The 21,984-nt window shown below is 42.2% G+C and overlaps 2 protein-coding genes across 6 annotated transcripts in view; both read left to right on the forward strand.

The window, feature by feature from the left end:
- The window catches only part of ccdc9 (coiled-coil domain containing 9), a 45,592-nt gene extending 37,185 nt beyond the window's left edge, over window positions 1-8,407 (forward strand). For 3 of the 5 annotated variants that reach the window (XM_043680736.2, XM_043680741.2, XM_087983862.1), the window contains 4 exons: window positions 1,242-1,761; window positions 2,206-2,460; window positions 3,783-3,854; window positions 7,974-8,407. In XM_043680736.2, the coding sequence (XP_043536671.2) occupies window positions 1,242-1,761; window positions 2,206-2,460; window positions 3,783-3,854; window positions 7,974-7,978 (852 nt within the window). In that variant the 3' untranslated portion in view covers window positions 7,979-8,407. Of the gene's footprint in view, window positions 1-1,241; window positions 1,762-2,205; window positions 2,461-3,782; window positions 7,938-7,973 lie in introns of those variants that run through there. The other 2 variants (XM_087983860.1, XM_087983861.1) reach the window with 1 other exon arrangement.
- A 6,032-nt stretch (window positions 8,408-14,439) lies between these two features.
- LOC122542746 (uncharacterized) lies at window positions 14,440-17,072 on the forward strand. The gene has a single exon (XM_043680744.2). It carries the CDS (start codon window positions 15,065-15,067, stop codon window positions 16,751-16,753), a length of 1,689 nt encoding a protein of 562 aa, XP_043536679.2. The 5' UTR covers window positions 14,440-15,064; the 3' UTR covers window positions 16,754-17,072.
- The last annotated feature ends 4,912 nt before the right edge of the window (window positions 17,073-21,984 follow it).

The raw sequence follows: 21,984 nt of genomic DNA on the forward strand, positions 1-21,984 counted from the left end.
AGCAATACTAATTGAAAATGGAACAGAAGATTGACATACAACCAATTGATGTCTGTGTGGCCCCAATGTCAGTAAATGGCTTTGCTCACCATTCGGGCCTGGAGCCAGTATTTTGTTGGTTCAATCTATTTAAAAATGCAAGGCTGGAGAAAGTGGGTTTGTTCTACCATAATCCACCTGTATATGGATGTAGGTACGAGTTGTACTCACTTCCCAAGTTTAATACTTGGCCAAGAGCTTGCAGCTACAGGGCAGGTGATGGCCTAGTGGTATTATCACTGGACTGCTCATCCAGAGACCTGGGGAATGTTCCAGCGTTCAAATCCTGACATGGCAGATGGTGAAATTTGAATTCAATAAAAAAAATGTTCTGTTTAAAATTAAGAGTCTAATATCGAATGTGAATCGGTTGTTGGAAAAATCTGTCTACCCTTCACTTAAGGAAATGGTCATCCTTACTGGTCTGGCCGATGTGCAACTCCAGATTAAGTTAGGAAGTTAAAAATCACACAATACCAGGTTATAGTCCAACAGGTTTATTTGGAAGCACTAGCTTTTGAGACAACCACCTGATGAAGGAGCAGCACTTTCAAATAAACTTGTTGGATTATAACCTGGTGTTGTGTGATTTTTAACTTTGCACATCCTAGTCTAATACCAGTTCCTCCAAATCAGACTAAGTTGACTTTTAGTTCCTCTCTGGGCAATTAGGGATGGGAAATAAATGGTGGCGTAGCCAGCAAGGCATACATCTCATGAATTAATAAAAAAAATCTAGAATCATAGAATCCCTAAGCTGGGTTAAGCATATCTTCTTGTATTTGGGCAGCACGGTGGCTCAGTGGTTAGCACTACTGCCTCACAGCGCCAGTGCAATTCCATCCTCAAGCGACCGTCTGTGTGGAGTTTCCACGTTCTCTTCCCCCCCCCCCCCCCCGTGTCTGTGTGGAGTTTGCACATTCGCCCCCATGTCTGTGTGGGTTTCCTCTGGGTGTTCCAGTTTCCTCCCACAGTCCAAAGATGTGTAGATTCGGGTGGTTTGGTCTGGTAACTGCAGGGTTACTGGGATAGGGTAGAGGTGTGGGTCTGTGTGGCATGCTGTTCAGAGTGTCAGTATATAGGCCGAATGGCCTGCTTCCTCGCTGTAGGGATTCTGAGGTTTGAGCGACTGTTTACAGTTGTGGTCAGGTTGTGTAACACTGAGAAGCTGACATGTTCGCCCCTCTGTTTGATTATTGCAGGAAAAGGAGTTGAAAGAGAAACCTGTTCAAGATCAGAACCAGGGGAAGGCTGATGTGGGCGAGCCTCCTGCAGATGAGGCAGATGATGAAGATGAATGGGAAGATGCTAGTGATGATGAGGAGGAAATAGTGGGAGAGGATGTATCGGACAGTGAGGACGAACTGAAGGAAACCAAGGATCTTGAGGAGGAGGAGGAGAAGAAGAAGAAAGATGGTGCGGGAGTAATGGAGGATGTGGCAAAGGGAGCTGAGGTGGTGCAGTCCCCCTGCAGAAGCCCAGAGACCAGTGTTAAAGAACAACAAGCTAGGAAACCCAGAGAAACACCCAAACTTCACATCCCTCCACAGGATATGACTATGCAACCGAAGGAGTCAGGAAGCAAGCCACTCAGTCCGTTCTCCCTGGATGAGTATCACCCAGTGAAAGACTGGGCAGAGGAGATGGAAACAACATCACCAAGAGCCACTCTGCAGCTGAATCCCTTACAAACAGTTAATGCAACAAAGGAGGAGCAGAAAGGTAAGGTTCAGTTCTCAGTGATGTAGCATCTCTCTTTATTTATTTATTTATTTATGTATTTCTTTCTTATTAAATGTGCCTTTAAACCAAATAAGCAGCTCTCACATCTTGGGCAGCAGGTTGTGTCAGCTTTTCAGAATGCCGGAGAAAGCTGCGTGGAAACTATTTCATAATGTTTCGAGCTTTCGTTCTTTTCACGTTTTCGTGCCCCCTCCCTCTGGCTGAAACCACATCCTCTTCCAAGTAAGGACACGATGCCCGCTTTCCCATGTTTCTGCTGGCGAGACTCTTGAGTTGAAATCTACTCAATTTCTGGAGCCCAGCCTGTCCCCTCCGGAGATGAGACTCTCAACACACTCCAGAAATCCCCAGCTGTTCCTGGGCCTCTGGTGTCTCGAGCGGGTTCGTTCAGTTTGAGGTAACAAACCGTGCTTTTGTTTGCAGTGGAGGTCAAGTCTGGAGACAGTCCCAATGTTGGGGAGTCGGATTTAGAAGCTGGGAAGGAGCAAGAAGCTGTGACTGACCAGACATCTCCACAAAATGTCAGCGGAAGCTGTGATCCTGCTGATGAAATCCTGAAAGAGCAGGCAGAACTGGAGATTGACGATGCTAACAAGACCGGTGATACTGCCACCATAGTGGTTACACAAGCAACAACAGAGAAGCAGCTTAATCAGCAGGAGGCCAATAGGAGAACAGGTTGGTGGGTTTTGTTCACTACAGTTGCATCTTCAGTCAAAATTACAAGCTTTAGTGAGTTGTCCTCGGGAGTTCCAGATATGCTTTACAAATTATCCTGATTGTCTTTGTCCTTTCCCTTGTTTGACAGGCCCATACGTTGAACTAGGCAAGAAAAGACTCCGATATTCACATTGTAAATCTAGTTTAACGCCAACACCAGTTTCCACCTTTCCCTGGCCAGAAGCCAACTGGGAAGAACCCAACTCTCTCTCAATAGAACAAATTAACCAAATTGAACCAACTTTCACCCCACTGAGGGTGCTGTGGCATTAATTAAATACAGGAATTTGCAGAAATTCAACAAAGATCCTCAGACAGCACCTTCCAAACCCACGACCGCTTCTATCTAGAAGGACATGGGCAGCAGATACATGGGAACATCACCCTCTGCAAGTTCCCCTCCGAGCCCCTCACCATCCTGACTTGGAAATATATTGCCGTTCCTTCCTGGATCAGAATCCTGGAATTCCCTCCCTCAGGGCATTGTGGGTCAACCGACAGCACATGGACTGCAGCGCTTCAAGAAGGCAGTTCACCCCCACCTTCTCAAGGGGCAATTAGGGACAGGCAATAAATACTGGGCCCAGCCAGTGACACCCGCATCCCACAAATGATTAAATTTTTATAAATCTTAAAGAAAACTTTAGAAAATTTGAAATCAAAATCTTGATAAATGGTGGGCATTTATCATGAAACCCTCCTAAATGCACCATATTCCCTTGCCAAGCAAACCTGGGCACAGGTGTAACCATGATAGAGGGGCAGGCAGTTGGGAGTTATGACCCTGAACTCTGTTATTGATAGCTAGTTTTGGTAGGCCAGGAGTAAACTCACAAGGAGATCCTCTGACTTGTCCATATGCCCCACCACACCAGATCATGAAATTGATTTTTTTTAAAGAAAGAGAAAGCTAATGAGTTCAGGCATGTTCAGGTGCGGCTTGAATCTGCATAGTCTAACCCAGACGTTAGGAATCTACCACTGCATCACGAGACCCTCCCAAGAATCCTCCTCTAGTTAAACAAAACAGCCAGTCATCAAGTTACTGCAGATACTGCCCACCAAGGTCAGTGTAACAATAACAAAAGACTAACAAAGAAAGGCAATAAATCAGAATCGCAACGGAGGGGGAGATAATGCAATTCAACCCCAAAGGTTCCACCTCTCCCTGAAACACCACATTTTGTTCTCTTACACCTTCAGTCTTTAAAATGTAAAGTTGCTTGCAAAATGGCCATGCTGTTGTCTATTTATTAAAACTATATGTTTCTATCTTGAAGGAGATGTTTCGGAACCCACCACAAGGACAAAACCGAGGACAGATTGTGTGGAAGGAAATGAGCCCAGCTCAGGTGCTGTTCAAATCACTAGCTATGAGACTGTTTGCTTTCGTAAAGCTGCTCTCACTCTGGGCTAAAGCTCTGCTTTGAGTGAGCTGTCTAACCTTCAAGCCTTGCTTAATCAGACTAGACCATGCACCTAACGACTCTAACCTTCTACCGGCCTGAACAAAGGGCAAATACTAACCAGCTCCAGGATACTAACATCACTATCCCAACTGCTGATGTACTGAGTAGAGGGATTGGGATAGAACCCAGACTATGTTCTCTGAACTGCGATTCCTGCTGTCTACTCTTCTTCAACTCCGTTCTCTCTCCTGCACTCTCTCAGGAAAGCATGGGCTGCACCTGTTTCAGATCTTTTCCTTTCCTGCACTTTTTATCTCTCTGAATAAGGGAAATTTTCTGAAGAAGTGACTGTGGTTTCACTCTTTTTGGAGTTAGTTACCACTTGTTTGGTTTTGGACATTTTGGATCTCTAGTAGGCCACTCAAAAGGTCATTGAATGTAAATAAGCCAGACACTTAATTTTGGACTGTTTTTGGTCTTTGATGTGATGCGCAAGACATTGGAGAAATAGCCAGTTGCTTATCGACAGGACACGTGCAATTTGAGCTATAATCCTCTTTACCTTGGCCACATCCTGTCTTCAGTCCAGTTTTGATCTTTACTCCGAGGTGACTAAACCCTACTGGAAGTGTCACGTGTGAAAAACCATATCAAAGCCAAGGAAGCAATGGGCCACAATATTGATGGAGACCAGGAGAAATTTGTAAATGAATTGACCCTTTTTTTCATGAGGATCAGGCAGTCAAACTTGGAATAATTGAATATTTAGGATTGGTGTTCTTTTTCCTCCATTCTCAATTGTAATTTCACCCTTTGTTTTGCTGCAAAGTTGCTCCAGTTACATTTGGATGCTAGTGTTTTTCCTCAATTTTTAGATATGTCCAAGAAATTCACCTTGTGCACAGATGTAGCCTTTCTACATGTTTTGTCTTATTTAAGCTACGACATTTGAACATTGGTATTGATGGTATAATGACTCAAACTGTTTTGTTTAGAATTTTCCATAGAGTGTGGTGTTTACCAGATGCAACAATTTAAATCCATGGTGAAGTTTGCTGCTGATGCCCAAAAGTATATTTTTTTGTCCCTACTACCATCCCACTTTAAGCTTTCCTGGCCATGGGACTTGTTCAGGAACCCACTTGCTTTAATGGATTTTCACCATTACTACCCTGTGTTCCTGATCTCCATATTATTCCTGTTGCCATAGAATGCAACGTAGACCAGGAAGGAAGAAGCATGCATTTATGTAACACCTGTTTGTGCTTTATGACCATCAAGCTGCTTTTTGAAGTGTAAATATCGTTTGCGATGTAGCAAACAAACCAATTCATGGACTGCAAGCTCAAGATAAAATTATTTTAAATTTATTTGTTTTAGTAATTGTTGAGGGAAAAAAAAAATAGGCCAGGCCACCAGGAAGTGCATCCCTGCAGAATAATGTTCTGAGAGGTATTGCAGATCTGAGAGGACAGCGAGGGGCCCTCATTTACTATCTCATCCACAAGGTAACATGTCCGACAGTGCAGAACTCCCTCAGTACTGCACTGATCTGTCAGCCTGGATTGTGCTTCTGTCTGTGGAGTGGGACTTGAACACATGACCTTCTGAGCAGCAGCAGATGCAGATGCAGTGGGTGGTAGTGCTTGAGATTTATGGAATCTGTGTAGTGCTCCCCCTTGACTAGTTGTCAAGTTTTGACAGAAGGGCAGGGCTGGTTGTGTACAGAATTTCTAATTCCAATCCAGTGACTATTAATGTGAATGCAGGCAGTATTAGGACTCCAAATGGGGACTGGACCAGAAATCCACGAAAATATCCTAATTTATTGACAGTTAAAGGTTCACTATTGTCCATAAAGGAGTTTGACAATCTCAGTATTAACTGCATAGCCAGAGGCAAAGAATTGTGTAAGATGTAGAATATTTTTGATGTATTTTTAATCTTAAAATCTATATGACCACAAATATTAGGTGGGAGGCATTGTTACACTGGAGGCTGTGGGTATACGAGTCTCTGGCAGATTGGATAAAATTGTCAACAAATACACACCAAACTTTGTAAATGTTGGTGACTGTTTTAAGGAAACTTTGCCAAGCATTCCAGATGCTGAATTTATAAATATTTAACCTTTGTACGTTAGACTTGGAGCGTGTCGTAATTTTTTAAAATGCAACATTGGCGCCTAGGGGTCACCATGCTGAAATAAGACAGAGGTTTGGGCTCTTAACTTTGCTGTTTTCTTGATTTATACTTTCTCTTTCTGTTGAATGCTTTCTATAACCTGAATGTTAACCAAGTGCTTAAATGCACCCACGTGACATTTCCTCTTTATCTGTTATCGAAATGAAATCACTCGGCAAGTCAGTGTGAAATCAAGGCTTGTGTCAGGGCATCGAAATATTGTATCACGTTTAAATGAACTTGTCTACTTGCGTTGCTGTTGAACTGTATTCTTAGGGTGTATTTATTACACTTGATGTTCCAAAAATGGATTTGTATTTTCTCAACAAATGGACAAGAATATTAAAAAAGAAAGCCTGCTTGTTCCAAAATATCTGTCGAGCTGCTTGAGATTTTCAATCAAGTCATTTCTTTTTCTCTCTCAGCCAGAGAGTGTGAATGTTAATATTCAGTGGCCATTGGCTGTTCGGTAAAAATGTGCAGTCGAGCCTGTTAGGTTTAATCGCAAACTGCATGTGCAGTTGCCAAATGGTGATCAGGAGCCTAGAAATAGGATGTGGCCATTCAGCCCCTCAAACCTATTCCAATAGTCTTTTAAATAATAGCTGATCTGTATTTTGTCTTCATTTGCACGACTTTAGTTCCATCACCCTTTAATGCCTTCTCCAACAAAAGCCCACCTGTCGAATTTGATAAGCCACTGCAGCAGCTGGTCATAACTGTGTTTAGTAAGTTTCAAAAAGCAGGATACACACTCCTGTCCCTCTTTGTAAAAGGAGCTATGAGAGGTCAGTTCCAGACAACATTGTAGGGCTGAGTGAATGGACCAGTTAGCCTTTACCTGCACATTGTTCTCCGGTGGGTGCTGTACACTTATTCTCTTGTTTGCTGTGTATTAGAGTGGAGGGAGTCACTTGCACTATCCAGAGATGTTTTGAATGTGCTCTCGACAGCTTGAAAGTCAGTCACGGGCCAAGGTTGCTGCTCTCATTGTATGTGAAACTCGGAGGAGACACCACTTCATGTGGTGAACTGTTACAGAGTAAAGGCAGGATTTAATGGAAATCATCAACTGATAAAGTCTAACGCAGAGCGTGTGGGGAAGGTCTGTATCACTTGTATGCGCTTGGTGTTAATGAGGCTACCTCAGTTAAAAGGGAAGAGACCCTGGATTTTGTTTGCATCCCAGCAATCATGAGCTTGGTTTTTGGAGATATCGGGGAAGGAACAGGAAAGTGATGCTGAGACAGAAGATGAACCTTGATTGAATTGAACAGCCTCCAAAGGATTAAATGGTCTATTCTTGGGAATTTTTTTTAAGCTCAATTACATTTTGTACAAATTGGTTAGGAAACTGGTTATGGGCAGGGTGATTATTTGACTTAAGTAACCAGCAAATTCTAAAGGCATATCAAGGATTATAAATATTTCTTGACTTATCAGTACGGTAGCAGCTTTAGAGGCCAACAACGGCTGTGGGACTTTGGGGAAAAGATTCTTAAGAGAGTGAGTAGTGTAGAAGTTCAAATCTTTACAGGTAAAATATCATAGACACAACTGGCAGAATGAAGGAGCAAAGGTTAAAACTAGCAAAAGACGGATTTGAAAAGTGCATGGCAGTTTAATAGTGTGATGGCTTGGGTTGTAACAAAAATCTATAATCCTTCAAATAAATTCACCATGATGGGGATATGTCACTTCCTTCAAGAAGGATGGACTGCAAAAGCCAAGTGCCTTTTCGGAAAGAGATCTCTGGGAAATGGTAGGTGTAGCTGATGGAAATCCTCTTTGTAAGTGGAATTTGAATTTTCTGTGACAGTTAATGGAGCAATTCTCAGTTTGTGTTTTCTGCTAAACTTGTGTCCATCTTATTTACAGGTTGACCAAGACCACTGGATTGGAGACTGTCCACTCAGCTAGAGAAAATCGCATCAATCCACACGTGGGAAGATAAATGGTGTACCAAAAACTGCCATTAAATGAGTTCAGAACTAGTCAGAGCAGAAGTTGTGGAAATCTGATTGGTGTCGGAAATTACTGGGCCTGGGGTTGAAGGGTCAGATTAGAATTCTTGAAATGCCATCGGGAATGACTATAATCTTTACACCAAAAGGTTTTGAGAACTATATATGTATATATTCAAGTAGTTGCAAGTGAACTGGCGGCCTCCCCAACCATAACATTGAACAAACTGGGTTGAAAGGGTCCTGCCTTTCAGTGTGGGGAGAGAAACTATTGGTTGAATGTTATTTTTGCAACACTAAATAATGCATTACATCTCTATCATTATAATAAACATGTTCTGGACCAAATTGCATTCTGTTGAGCACTTGCGGAAAAAAAGTGACTGAATTTGTTTTTGAAACTGCAACATTCCCATTTTATTACTGTGGCATTCTACTTATAATCCACATTTTATTACAAATACTCAATTTAATGCACATTTCCCTAAGGTACCTTTCAGATGGCAGTAGTGAGCCACTCCTGTGAAGTGCTTCAGTCTATGGGATTGTGGTGGTCCCATTGTGTAGTTCAGTAGAGTTCAATGATATTGACCCAGCAATGGTGGAGAAATGATGATTTATACATCTCCGATGAGGACGGTGTGTGACTTGGCGATGTGGCTAATCCCATGCACTTACTATCCTTCTGTCTTTTAAGATTTGGAACTTAATAAGATATTTGCACCAATGCCGTTGCAATGTTTTTCCTCCTGTGTTGACAAGCTTTCTTCACCATTTTCTGCTTCATAGCTGACATCAGCCATTTCTTGGATAGACTCCATCCAATGCACACTGACCTAATTGTGCTGTCTGATGTCGGATCCATTCTCTGTTTCTCCCAACAATGTTTTAAAAGGTTGTTGGAGCAATGATATTTTAATTCCATCTATCTGTTTCAATCCTATTCTCTAGTTTGAGAAGGTATGCAGCACAGATTAGTATCAATCTTGCCTCCATAACACTCTTGTCACTGGGACAAGAAGGGAAGAAAGTAAACAGGTTAACCAAGCTTATACTTCAGAGCAACTTTGAGGGAATGTTGTATTCTTGAAGGTACTGTGTTAAACCTGTATTTGTCCCCTCCATTGCATGTAAAACAAAATCCAGAGTGCTAGTCAAAGAAAAGCAGAACACAAGGTTTGTGAAGGTTTGAGGTTTAGGGTGTAGGTTTGCTCGCTGAGCTGTAGGTTTGATATCCAGACGTTTCATTACCTGGCTAGGTAACATCATCAGTGGCAACCTCCAAGTGAAGCGAAGCTGTTGTCTCCTGCTTTCTATTTATATCGTTCTCCTGGATGGGGTTCCTGGGGTTTGTGGTGATGTCATTTCCTGTTCATTTTCTGAGGGGTTGATAGATCGTATCTAGATCTATGTGCTTGTTTATGGCGTTGTGGTTGGAGTGCCAGGCCTCTAGGAATTCTCTGGCATGTCTTTGCTTAGCCTGTCCCAGGATAGATGTGTTGTCCCAGTCAAAATGGTGGGTTTTTTTCATCCGTGTGTAGGGCTACGAGGGAGAGGGGGTCGTGTCTTTTTGTGGATGGGACTGGGACAACACATCTATCCTGGGACAGGCTAAGCAAAGACATGCCAGAGAATTCCTAGAGGCCTGGCACTCCAACCACAATGCCATAAACAAGCACATAGATCTAGATGCCACCTATCAACCCCTCCAGAAAACGAACAGGAAATGACATCACCACAAACCCCAGGAACCCCATCCAGGACAAACATATAAACAGAAAGCAGGAGACAACAGCTTCGCTTCACTTGGAGGTCGCCACTGATGATGTTGCCTAGCCAGGTAATAAAACATCTGGATATCAAACCTACAGCTCAGTGAGCAAACCTACACCCTAAAAGCAGAACAGATTAGCACGCTTAATGCTCCCATCTGTGACCAACCTTGTGTTGGCTGAGGCTTTCCTATGACTCCTCGCTTTTTGAAATGTGGATGGCATTTGGCAGCATCAGTTACAGAAGGAGGTACAATGGTTGGAAACATACACACCCAACCATGGGCGGCACGGTGGCACAGTGGTTAGCACTGCTGCCTCACAGCGCCAGAGACCCGGGTTCAGTTCCCGCCTCAGGCGACTGACTGTGTGGAGTTTGCACATTCTCCCCGTGTCTGCGTGGGTTTCCTCCGGGTGCTCCGGTTTCCTCCCACAATCCAAAAATGTGCAGGTTAGGTGAATTGGCCATGCTAAATTGCCCGTAGTGTTAGATGCAGGGGTAAATGTAGGGGTAGGGGTAGGGGTATGGGTGGGTGCGCTTCGGCGGGTCGGTGTGGACTGGTTGGGCCGACGGGCCTGTTTCCACACTGTAAGTAATCTAATCTAATCTCACCTTGATGACAACAATCAAAATACTTGTTCTGTCTGGCTTCCATATCCATTTCCTGTTAAACCCACCAAGGACTAGTTCTGCAATAGATCACCTTCAAACTGTGTTTTGAGATATTTTGAAGTGTACTTTCACTGATACCTTGTGTTCTCTTTTTAAAAGTAGACAATTTGTCAGTGACAACACATACAGTCAACAGGAAATTGAGAAACAAATTTGTAAGGCGGTCTCTGTTATCTGTAGGAATAATAGGGTGGTTATGGTAGGGAATTTTAACTTTACAAACATAGACTGGGACTGCTATTAAGGGTTTAGCGTTAAGGGTTTAGATCCAGTGGAATTTAAGTGTACACAAGAAATTTTTCTGATTCGGTATGTGGATGTACCTACTACAGAAGCTGCAAAACTTGACCTACTCTTGGGGAAATAAGGCAGGGCAGGCGACTGAGGTGTCAGTGGGGGAGCATGTTGGGGCCAGCAACCATAATTCTATTAGTTTTAAGATAGTGATGGAAAAGGATAGACTGGGTCTAAAAGTTGACGTTCTAAATTGGAGGAAGGCTAATTTTGATGGTATTAGGCAAGAACTTTCAAAAGCTGTTGCTTTTGATGCAGATGTTTGCAGGTAAAGGGACGGCTGGAAAATGGGAAGCCTTCAAAAATAGAGAGTCCAGAGACAGTGTGTTCCTGTTAGGGTGAAAGGAAAGGCTGGTAGGTGTAGGGAATGCTGGATAGCTAGAGAAATTGAGATTTTGATTAAGAAAAAGAAGGAAGAATATATCAAGTATAGACAGAATAGATCGAGTAAATCCTTAGAGTATACTTAAGAGGGAAATCAAGAGGGCAAAAGAGAACTTGAGAGCTTTGGCAAATAGGGTTAAGGAGAATCCAAAGGGATTTTATACATGCATTAAGGAAAAAAGATAACTAGAGAGAGAATAGGGCCCCTGAAAGATCAGCAAGGCAGACTTTGTGTGGAAGGCAGGAGATGGGGGAGATACTAAATGAATATTTTGCATCAGTGTTTAGAGAACGACATGGAAGATACAGAATGTGGGGAAATAGATGGTGACATCTTGAAAAATGTACATATTACACAGGAAGAAGTGTTGGATGTTTTGAAATGCTTAAGTGGATAAACCCCCATGACCTGATCAGGTGTACCCTAGAACTCTGTGGGAAGCCAGGGAAGTGATTGCTGGGCCCCTCACTGAGATATTTGTATCATCAATAGTCACAGGTGAGGTGCTGGAAGACTGGAGGTTGGCAAATGTGGTGCCATTATTTAAGAAAGGTGGTAAGGAAAAGCCAGGGAACTGTACAATGGTGAGTCTGACATCAGTCGTGGGCAAGTTGTTGGAGGGAATCCTGAGGGACAAGATGTATATGTGTTTGGAAAGGCAAGAACTGATTAGGGGTCGTTAATATGGCTTTGTGCATGCGAAATCATGTCTCACAAACTTGATTGAGTTTTGTTTTTGAAGAAGTCACAAAGAGGATTGATGAGTGCAGAGTGGTGGGCATGATCTATATGGACTTCAGTAAGGCGTTCAACAAGGTTCCTCATAGTAGACTGGTTAGCCAAGGTAAATCTCCTGAAATACAGGGAGAACTTGCCATTTGGATACAGAACTGGCTGCTTTTCAGACTGGAAGCCTGTGACCAGTGGTAAACCACAAGGATCAGTGCTGGGTCCACTACTTTTAATCATTTATATAAATTATTTGCATGTGAATATAGGAGGTATAGTTAGTAAGTTTGCAGGTGACACAAAAATTGGAGGTGTCATGGACAGCGAAGAAGGTTACCTCCGATTACAGTGGGATCTTGATCAGATGGGCCAATGGGCTGAGGAGTGGCAAATGGAGTTTAATTTAGATAAATGTGAGGTGCTGCATTTTGGAAAGGCAAATCAGGGCAGGACTTATACACTTAATGGTAAGGTCCTGGGGAGTGTTGCTGAACAAAGAGACCTTGGAGTGCAGGTTTATAGTTCCTTGAAGGTGGAGTCGCTGGTAGATAGGATAGTGAAGAAGGCGTTTGGTATGCTTTCCTTTATTGGAAAGACATTGAGCAGTTGGGTTGGCAGATCATGTTGTGGCTGTACAGGACATTGGTTAGGCCACTTTTGGAATATTGTTTGCAATTCTGGTCTCCTTCCTATTGGAAGGAATGTTGTGAAACTTGAAAGGATTCAGAAAAGATTTACAAGGATATTGCCAGGGTTGGAGGATTTGAGCTACAGAGGGAGGTTGAATAGGCTGGGGCTGTCTTCCCTGGAGTGTCGAAGGCTGATGGGTGACCTTTTATAGAGGTTTGTAAAATCATGAGGGGCATGGGTAAGTTCATAGACAAGGTCTTTTCCCTGGAATGGGGGAGTCCCGAACTAGAGGGCATAAGGTGAGAGGGAAAAAATTTAAAAGGGACCTAAGGCGCAACTTTTTCACGCAGAGGGTGGAGCGTGTATGGGATGAGCTGGCAGAGGAAGTGGTGGAGATTGGTACAATTACAACATTTAAAAGGCACCTGAATGGAAATATGAATAGGAAGGGATTAAAGGGATATGGACCAAGTGCTAGCAAATGGGACTAGATTAGGTTAAGATATCTGGTCGGCATAGACGAGTTGGACCGATAAGTCTGTTTCCATGCTGTACATCTCTAAGACTCTATAAACATTTGTTAGACTCCAGATCAAGTGTTGTAGCTACTTTGGGCACCATATTTTAGGAAGGAGATCATGATCTTTTTCAATACTACAGCAATTCACAAAAAAGTATGAGGTATAATGGATTTCAGGTTATGTGGTAAAATTGAAGAAACTGTAGTTTTTATTTTGGCCAAAAGAGGTTAAGATCATAAGAAATATTAACTGTCATTCAGTAGGATCATGCTTGATCCAACATCCTCGCATCCACTTTTGTACCCTTCTCCATCATCCTTAATTCCCCAACTAATCAGGAATCTGTCCATTTCAGCCTTAAATATACAAGCTCTCTGTGGGAAGGATTTACCAAGACTCTTAACTGTCTGAGAGAAGAAATTCCTCCTCCATCTCAGTTGTAAATTGGTGCCCCTTTATTCTGAGACTGTGCCCTTTGGTCTTGACTCTCCCATGAGGGGAAACATCCTCTCAGCATTGACTCTGTCAAGCTCCTTTTAATAGTCTGATATGTTTCAATGAAATCACCTCTCATTCACCTAAACTCCAGAGACCCAACCTGTTCATCTTTTGTTTATAAAACTCCTTCTATATCTGGGATAATTCAATTGAATCTTCTCTGAACTGCCTCCAATGAAATAACATATTTTCTTAAAGGGAACTAAACCTGCTCACAGTACACCAGATGTGGCCTCACCAGCACTTTGTGCAGTTGTAGTAAGGTATCCCTATTTTTATGTTCCAACCCCCTTGAAATAAAGACTAACATTCTGTTCGCCTTCCTGATTACCTGCTGCACCTATGTTTTGTGCACAAGTATCCCCAACTCCCTTTGTGTCACAGCTTTCTGTAGTTCTTCATTTAAGTAATATTCTGTTCTTTTATTCTCCCTTCCAAAATTAACAACTACACATTTTCCCACATGATATTCCATTTGTCCACTTTTTTGCCCACTTTACCTATCCTATAAGTATCTCTCTTTAAATTGTTCCTATCCTTCTTGCAACCTGCCTTTCCACTTAGTTTTGTGTCATCTGCAAATGTGACTGCAAGTTAGGTTTTATCGTGGTCTGGCATTTACTGAAAGAACAGCGGAAGTAGAATCCATAATAACGTTTTTTTCTTTTCTTCCAGCTCCCTCAGAGCCAGCTCTGAGTAAACAGGATGTCTAACAATCCTGTTTTTTTTTTTACCCAGCACCCATGTTTGTGTGTGTGTGTGTGTGTGTGTGTGTGTGTGTAGGTGTGACACACAGTGAAAGACACAAGGTGCACAAATCTTTATGTAATTTCCACCACCAGAAAAAAAAGGAACACCCCAGTGGCCAATGACAAGCAGTGCCCTTCACATCAAAGGGCAATGCTGCATCATCAGTGAAGGGGAGGGGAGGGCAGGGCAGGGACTAAATCAGAGTAGAGTTGGACGGGGAAATAACACACTCCACTCATAATAACTTTTTTGAAAAAATGATAAGTACAGTAAAAATGCAGAGTTAAGTGGAGAGGTTGGAAAGCGCTAGTACAATCATAATGGGCCGAACAACCATCTGCCGTGCTGTGTCATTCTGTGCATCTGGCTATTAATCACAAGAGGTAGTAAAGAACGATTGGTGTTTGGGGGGTTGGGGGCAATCGCCCTTTAATATTCGATCATTGCGTGTCTGTTTTAGCCAGCAGAGGTGGGCTGGAACGTTTTAAATTACATGCTGCCGAGCTAACGAAGGATTCCTCATTTTGACACTAGCCAACTGCTGGAGCTTGGAGGCGGGACGACTTCTCTGGCTGTCGCTGTAAACAAAAGCATGTTTCTATATCAGTCTCGCTGGGGAAACTGAAAAGGTAAAATAGGCTAATAATAAGAGGTTTAAGGACATGCGAGCTATGACGAATTGGCCCCGCGTTTTTTTCTCCGAGTAATGAAGTGGCCATTACTTAGTTTTGCTTTGCAAGCTTAAAGGCCGAAATGAAAAACAGGGCACCTGATGGGATTGGGAAGCAGATGAGAGGTCCCAGCTTTACGGGAGACAAGAAAGCGAAAATCACAGCCAAAACCCAAAAGACGTGGATGAGACTTGCAACGGTCTTTGCTTATCTGCTGTGTGTATCTTTGACGGCGGTGATTCTGGTGATCTATTACACTTTAATTTGGGAGCCGGTCCGCACGAAACCAGGACCGTCCAACAGCAACTTAACCGTGGCCAATGTAGAAACCGGCAACTCTAGCGTCGGGCATAGACGGAGAAGTGCCTTCAACGCAGTAAGGAATAGTCCAAGAGGTTTCAGCAATCCGCGATACGAGAGGAGCCATTTGAGACGCTCGGGCGGTCGGACTAGCGATTTTGTGAACTCACCGAGGCGGGGGTCCGGGATGGTGCACGGTGCTTTCGCCGGCTTCAGCACCACGGTCAACAGCGGCACCGGTCTCATGCTAATCACCGAGAACAGTGAGCCCAGGGCAATTGGCAGCAGCATCCCCGGTGCTCGCAGTCTTATTGACGCGGTCACCGACAACGGGGCGTTCAGGACCACGGACAGCGACGACCAGGCGACCGCCAGGAGTATGGCATTCAGCACCTTGGACAGTGACCAAAGGGGCGCCAGCGGCAGGGGAGCGACTGTCAAGAGCCGTGCGTTCAGCACCTCGGACAGCGGATCGCTCAAGGCTCCCAGTTCCAGCAGCCACCAGCAGAGCTCTACTCTCGCCGATAGCGGAAACGGCAGCACCACGGACAGCGGTATCGGCATCGCTGCTCGGGGCATTTCCACGCTGCAAGCACCCCAAGCGGCCGGCCAGAAGAAGGTAATAAACCCACCTCCCAATGACCCGAATCAAGCAGGCAAGAGCGATGCAGCGAGTATGGAATCAAACCGGTGGGCAATCAGTACCTCCAATGTAGGGGAATTGGGAGTTGCATCGACTCTGCTAGGCCTGAATCAACACGTCAAAAGCGACACCGACAGCAAAACGAAGGAGGTCAAAATGGACAGTCAACACACAACCCAATCAAGACATGGCTTTTATACCAAAAGTAATATGGAGTCCACCCATGCTATGAGTCTATTGACAGATTTGGTTCATAATAACTGGCATGATGAGGTACTTAGAAATAAAATGGATGGAAATGATGAGAGTTCGGCTGTAATCTCTACTAGCAATGCCAAAAGAATTGAGAACATTCCAACTATGGCCAAACCTACAACTGACCCAGGTCTGTTTCACACTGCCCTCACAAGTGTAGATAACAGTGAGTTGGGCAATCAGCGCTCTTACAAAAACCTCAATCTGACAGATAAGTACAATGTATTTGCTAAGCTAAGGGTTTTGGACATAACACCAAAGAATCAAGAAAGGAAAAATTCCATTGGATCACACAGCGACAGGTTAGATTGGATGCTCACCAAGGAACCAGCAAGTACTGTTACTCACATATCAAGATTACCATTACTTAGCCCCTCCAAGCCAGCAGAAATCTGGGAGAACAAGGAGTTGCGTCACACTGGGACAACTGACCTTGAAGATCACCATGTCCTGCAAAATCTCAATACCAATAAGGAGCAGCCATCTACCACTTGGAAGCAAAGCCAGGTCAATGCAGAGGACACATATAAAAATACTGTAACTAATTCTTTACCAACACTCCCAATAACATAGCTTTGCAACTGAACTGTTTTTATCTTAGGAGAAAGACACTTGGCAATATATTTTAAATAACTACCATAATTACTGCTAATATTGATTGCATTATATTCTGATTTTTAACAATCTTTTCCCCTTTTGTGTCAAATAACATTTAAAGAAAAAAGGTTACAAAACCAGAAAACACAATAGCTTTTATTTAAGTTAAATATTTTCTGATACTTACAGTTCTTCACAATGTGTCATTTTACATGCTCAGTATAGTCTTAAGAGTATCACACACTTAAAATATTTTGTATTACAAACCTACAAGATATTAAACAATTTACCTGCCTGTGTTGCCTACCTTTTTCTTTCATTTTAAGTTTCAGTATCCACACTTATAATAGAAACTTTCTATTTAAACTTGTTATTTGTAATTACACCATTCGCACCAGTGAATGTAGTGAGATCCTTACAGGAAGCTGTCATTACAGTGTTACAAATTTGAATAAATAGTTTTATTGTGTATATAAGTATGGTGATTTATAATGAAATCATAAGCATGAGAACAGAATATGCAGTTTTAAAATGGGAACTGTATAGTATGCAGTCAGGTCCAATTATCTCTACCATCTAATTCAATCCAACTGAAGATTGCTGTTCATTTTGATTCCTTATTAGCAATACCATTGGCTATTGAGTATTCAAAGGAAGAACAGATTTTATCTTGATACAGACTGATATTGCAATCATTGTCCTGAGACCTTCCTTTGCTCATTATTCCTGTTGATGCATTTTGGCAGAAGGACTATGGTGGGCAGAATGGATAGGGTGAGGCAATGTAAACTTGATGGCACAATTCTAAAGAGTTTGACTTCTAAAAGCAAATATGCAACTGTGGTAGGTTAAATGTCCTCATCAACTGTTGAGTCGTTGAATTCTCCACAGTATCAGTAACATTTTTGGGATCAATTTGTATTCTAGCAGCAGATTGCAAACATTAACAAGAAAGAAACAATAGACTATTGTTTTCACATAACTCTTAACTTTTTTATCATACTTTTCTCATCTGTTTCTCTAGAAATCACAAACTGTATAAAATGTACCAGTGTAAATTTCTCTATGATGCTTCGATTTCAATGATGGTATCATTGCTGTTCCAGAATCACACATAGTGTCTGTCTTCCAGCTTTTGACAATACTAAAACAATGAGAAAGAGAACGGGAAGGAGAAAATGGGCTGAAACTTGAAAATCAGATTTATCTTACCACGCAAGCATACATCACATTGCCAAGATAGTCCCTTTTTGCCCAGTTTTTCAAAGGAGGCATTCATCTCTCCAGTTAATAGTGCACAGAGGAGTTTAAAACAGCAGGCCTTCAGACATACTGAACACTATAAATTCCTGGTTAAGGTGTCTAATGCAACAATGGGGAATTCAGTGGCCTAATTGATATCCCGGTTAGTGGGTTGTTGCAAATTTTGAAATCACTGTAAGGTCTTTGAAATGAGGTTGTATGAATAATAATATTTGAATATTTAACACTTTCATTTCAAAGTTACTTTTGTTATTTCAATATGAGTATTACCTGACTGTGTTTGTCTTTGTCAAAATAACTGGTAAGAAACTTCCTAGAAATATATTTACTGCTAATATACTGATGCTGATACTCATAGGGTGTTATTGTGATCTCTTAGGAGCTTGGTTAGTTCAGTTAGCTGGTTGGCTTATTTGTGATGCCAATAATGTAGGTTCAATTCTTGCACCGGTTGAGATTATCATGAAAGGCTCTCCTTCACACCTTCTCCCCTCACCTGAGGAGTAGTGACATTCAGGTTAAAACACTACCAGTCATCCCTCTCTAATGAGAGAACACCCCAATTGTCCAGTAGGACTATGGCAAATTTGTCTTTATTGCACCCCCTCAACACTAGAATTATACATTATTGTATTTATTTTGTTAGTTAATATTGTCATCATGAAAACAAGTAACAAACATGATAAAGGGAAAAAATGCTGAAAATTCTTAGCAGCCCAGGAAGCACCTGTGGAGAGAAATGGAGTTAGTTTTCCAAGTTTGTGATCTGATTGACAATATCATCACAATCTTACAAGATTTGCACTGTTTCTGTGACAATTATATTTGCATTTAATTCAGTTTTAGTATAGGATGGAACATGTCCCTTTTGTAGAAGGGACATAATGGCTGATCACTGATCAAATGATTCCAGACACATTCAGTAAGTCTGGCAGTTTCTTGGAGACAGATAAAAGTTAACATTTCATTAATCTTTCATCTGAACTGGGAGAATTTAGAGATGTAACAGTTTGTAAGCCAGAGAGTGAGGGGCACCACACAAAAAGAGAACTTGTGACAGGATAAAAGACAAGAGAGATTAAATAACAAAAGAGTTGATGATGCAAGGTAAAAGGGAGTGGTGATAGGACAATTCTAAATTGCAGGAGGATAGGGTATAGACGTAGGGAAGTTTTAATATAATTGTAAAGGGTATTGGTAAGACAATATGTAGGGTCCTGCATATAGGTTTTAGGAGAAAGTGAGGACTGCAGATGCTGGAGATCAGAGTCGAGAATGCGGTGCTGGAAAATCACAGCAGGTCAGGCAACACCCAATGAGCAGGAGCGTTGACATTTCAGGCATAAGCCCCTCATCAGGAAGGGCATATTGTTTTTTGTCCCAGATAAGGAGGGATATACTTGCATCGTCAGACATTCAGAAAAGTTTCACAAGATTGAATCATGGGATGAAGGGTGTATCTTTGAAGAAAGAGTGAGCAGATTAGGTTTAAACTCATTAGAAGACTGAGAGGTGATCTTATTAAGACATGTAACATTGTGAGGCAGTTGTACAGCGGAGATGCTGAGAGGACGGTTCTCATAATGGGGCAAGGGAGGGAATGCAGAACTAAGAGTTTATCTTCAAAATGATGGGTCTCTCATTTAAGACACAGATGAGGATGAATTCCTTCTCTCAGAAGGTCATTGGCCTTTGAAATTCTCCTTCCCAGAGAGTCATTGAATACCTTTAAGGCTGAATTATTTAGAATTTTGATTTATAAGGGATTGAGGTAATATGTGGGGCAGACATGAAAGTACAGTTGGAGCTGTAATCAGATCAGGCATCATCAAATTGAATGGTGGAGCGGGCCCAAGGAGCCAAATGACCTACTCCTCTTTTTTCCTATGCCTTCAATGTCTAGGGGAGGTGTGAATGCCAGAATCACAAATAGCTGCTGTTGATCGCAGCAATCTGGGTTAGAGACAAGATTTTTCTTTCAATTAGAATCCAGCATTCCACCTTTCAAGTGGCCTACATACACCCACCACTCCTGCCTAACTCACCCAATTGCATGTGTGAATTTGTTTTAGTTTATTCATGAGATCTGGGCATCATTGGCCAAGCCAACATTTATTGCCCATCCATAATTGCCCTGGAGAAGGTGATGGTGGCCTTCTTGAACCACTGCAGTCTATTTGAAGTGGGGTCGATACCCTCCAAGTGCTTTTGGGAAGGGAGTCCCAGCATGTTGACACTACAACAATGAAGGATTGGTAGTATATTGTGTAATTCAGAGGAAAGCTTGCAAGTTGTGATGATGCCTTGTATCTGCTACCTTTGTTCTTCTAGATGGCAAAGGCTATGGATTTGGAAGGTGTTGTCAAAGCAGCCTTGTTGCATTATGCAGTGCATCTTCTAGCTGATGCACACTGCAGCCACTGTGGAGGAGAAAGGACTGAACATCCAAGGTGGTGGATGGAATGCCAAAAAAACACTCAATGTTTTGTCTGAAATATTGGGTGGGGACTGGATTGGTTTTGGTCATGTTGCTCTCAATTAGCTTGGACACCTGCAGGGCCATGCTCCAGTATGGGAGTCAAGAGGGGAATACTTAAATCATAGAATGAATATAGGCCATTCAGCCCAATGTTTTCTGTGACTTTCTGCAAGAACAGATAAGCTAATTTGGCTGTCCTTCACAAAGCCATCACACACACTGTTTCCCAAAGCTGAGAAGTGTTTGGTGAGTGAGATGGGGGGATGATCTGCCTGGTACCCTTCTTCTATCTGGTGGTCACTGATTGCCTCAGCCTGCACTACCTTAAACTACAGATTTATCCACCCCTGCAAAGGTGGTATTCATGAAGCTCTTACCTTCGTGAATACACTATAGTGCCTTGAACTGGAGCTTGATTTGCTCCAACTGGAGGTATCTCCTTATCCTGGTCATCCAGACCACCAGAAACATCTTGGATTTCCCACACAGACATGGAAGTCATGGGTCACAGCTCCCTAGACAAAATCAAATAGAATATGGACCTTGCTTCTATTTTACCTTCATTCATACTATGGATAGACTAGAAAAAATAATTATCGTTATTATCAGATAAATAACTAAAACCCCTTAACTCTACTGAGCAAAGAAATTTAGTTTTGAATTTCTAAAATATTAATTATCCATACAAAGTTTTTCTGTTGTATTTATGGCCTTAAATCATTATCCAGTCACAAGAGAGAATTATCCACTAATTTCTTTTCCAATTTTTTTTTGCTTTGACCTTGGGATGTTTCATCATTGTACTCAATTCTAATCATTTAAAACTGGCATCTAGCCCTGACTGGGTGCTCAGCCAATTCAACTTCCAATTAGATTGCAAAATTCTTCCATTTCAGTTTTGGAAGCTGCTGTGTTTTTCTATGTAGACCTACTTTGACTAATAGCAATGCAGCTAACAGTTTGCAATTAAGATTGCTATTGCAAAGTGACATTCAGTTTATTCTACCTGAACGCCAATCCAATGTATTTAAAAACTCCAGAAACTTTGATTCCAATGTGGAATTCTGCTTTAAGCCTGTTTATGACAATATTTTTTAAATTCACTAGTCCCACCCACAAAACATCATCTATCTGACTCAGAAAGATGTTTGATGACTACCCTTCGTGATGCCACTAAAACATGGCAGGGTCCACTTTTAACTGAAGACAGTCCTTACTGAAAAGTACCAAACTCTAGAGTCATAGAGGTCTACAGCACAGAAAAGGGCCCTTGGGCTCATTGAATCTGCACCAATCAAAAGCAAACACCAAACTACATTTGAATACGACTATTCTCATCCTATTTTCTAGCACAAAAATAGGAGATGGGCCAAGTGCTGGAAATGGAAACTGACAGAACTGCAGATGCTGTAAATCAGAGACAAAAATAGGAATTGCTGGAAAAGCTCAGCAGGTTTTAGAAGGA

The sequence above is a fragment of the Chiloscyllium plagiosum genome, unplaced genomic scaffold (assembly GCF_037043375.1).
Source record: "Chiloscyllium plagiosum isolate Xiang-an unplaced genomic scaffold, Cpla_swu_hap1 HiC_scaffold_47, whole genome shotgun sequence".
NCBI lineage: Eukaryota > Metazoa > Chordata > Chondrichthyes > Orectolobiformes > Hemiscylliidae > Chiloscyllium > Chiloscyllium plagiosum.

Coding starts and splice junctions, on each gene's coding strand:
- LOC122542746 (XM_043680744.2), top strand. CDS start 15,065: ATGAAAAACAGGGCACCTGATGGGATTGGGAAGCAGATGAGAGGTCCC.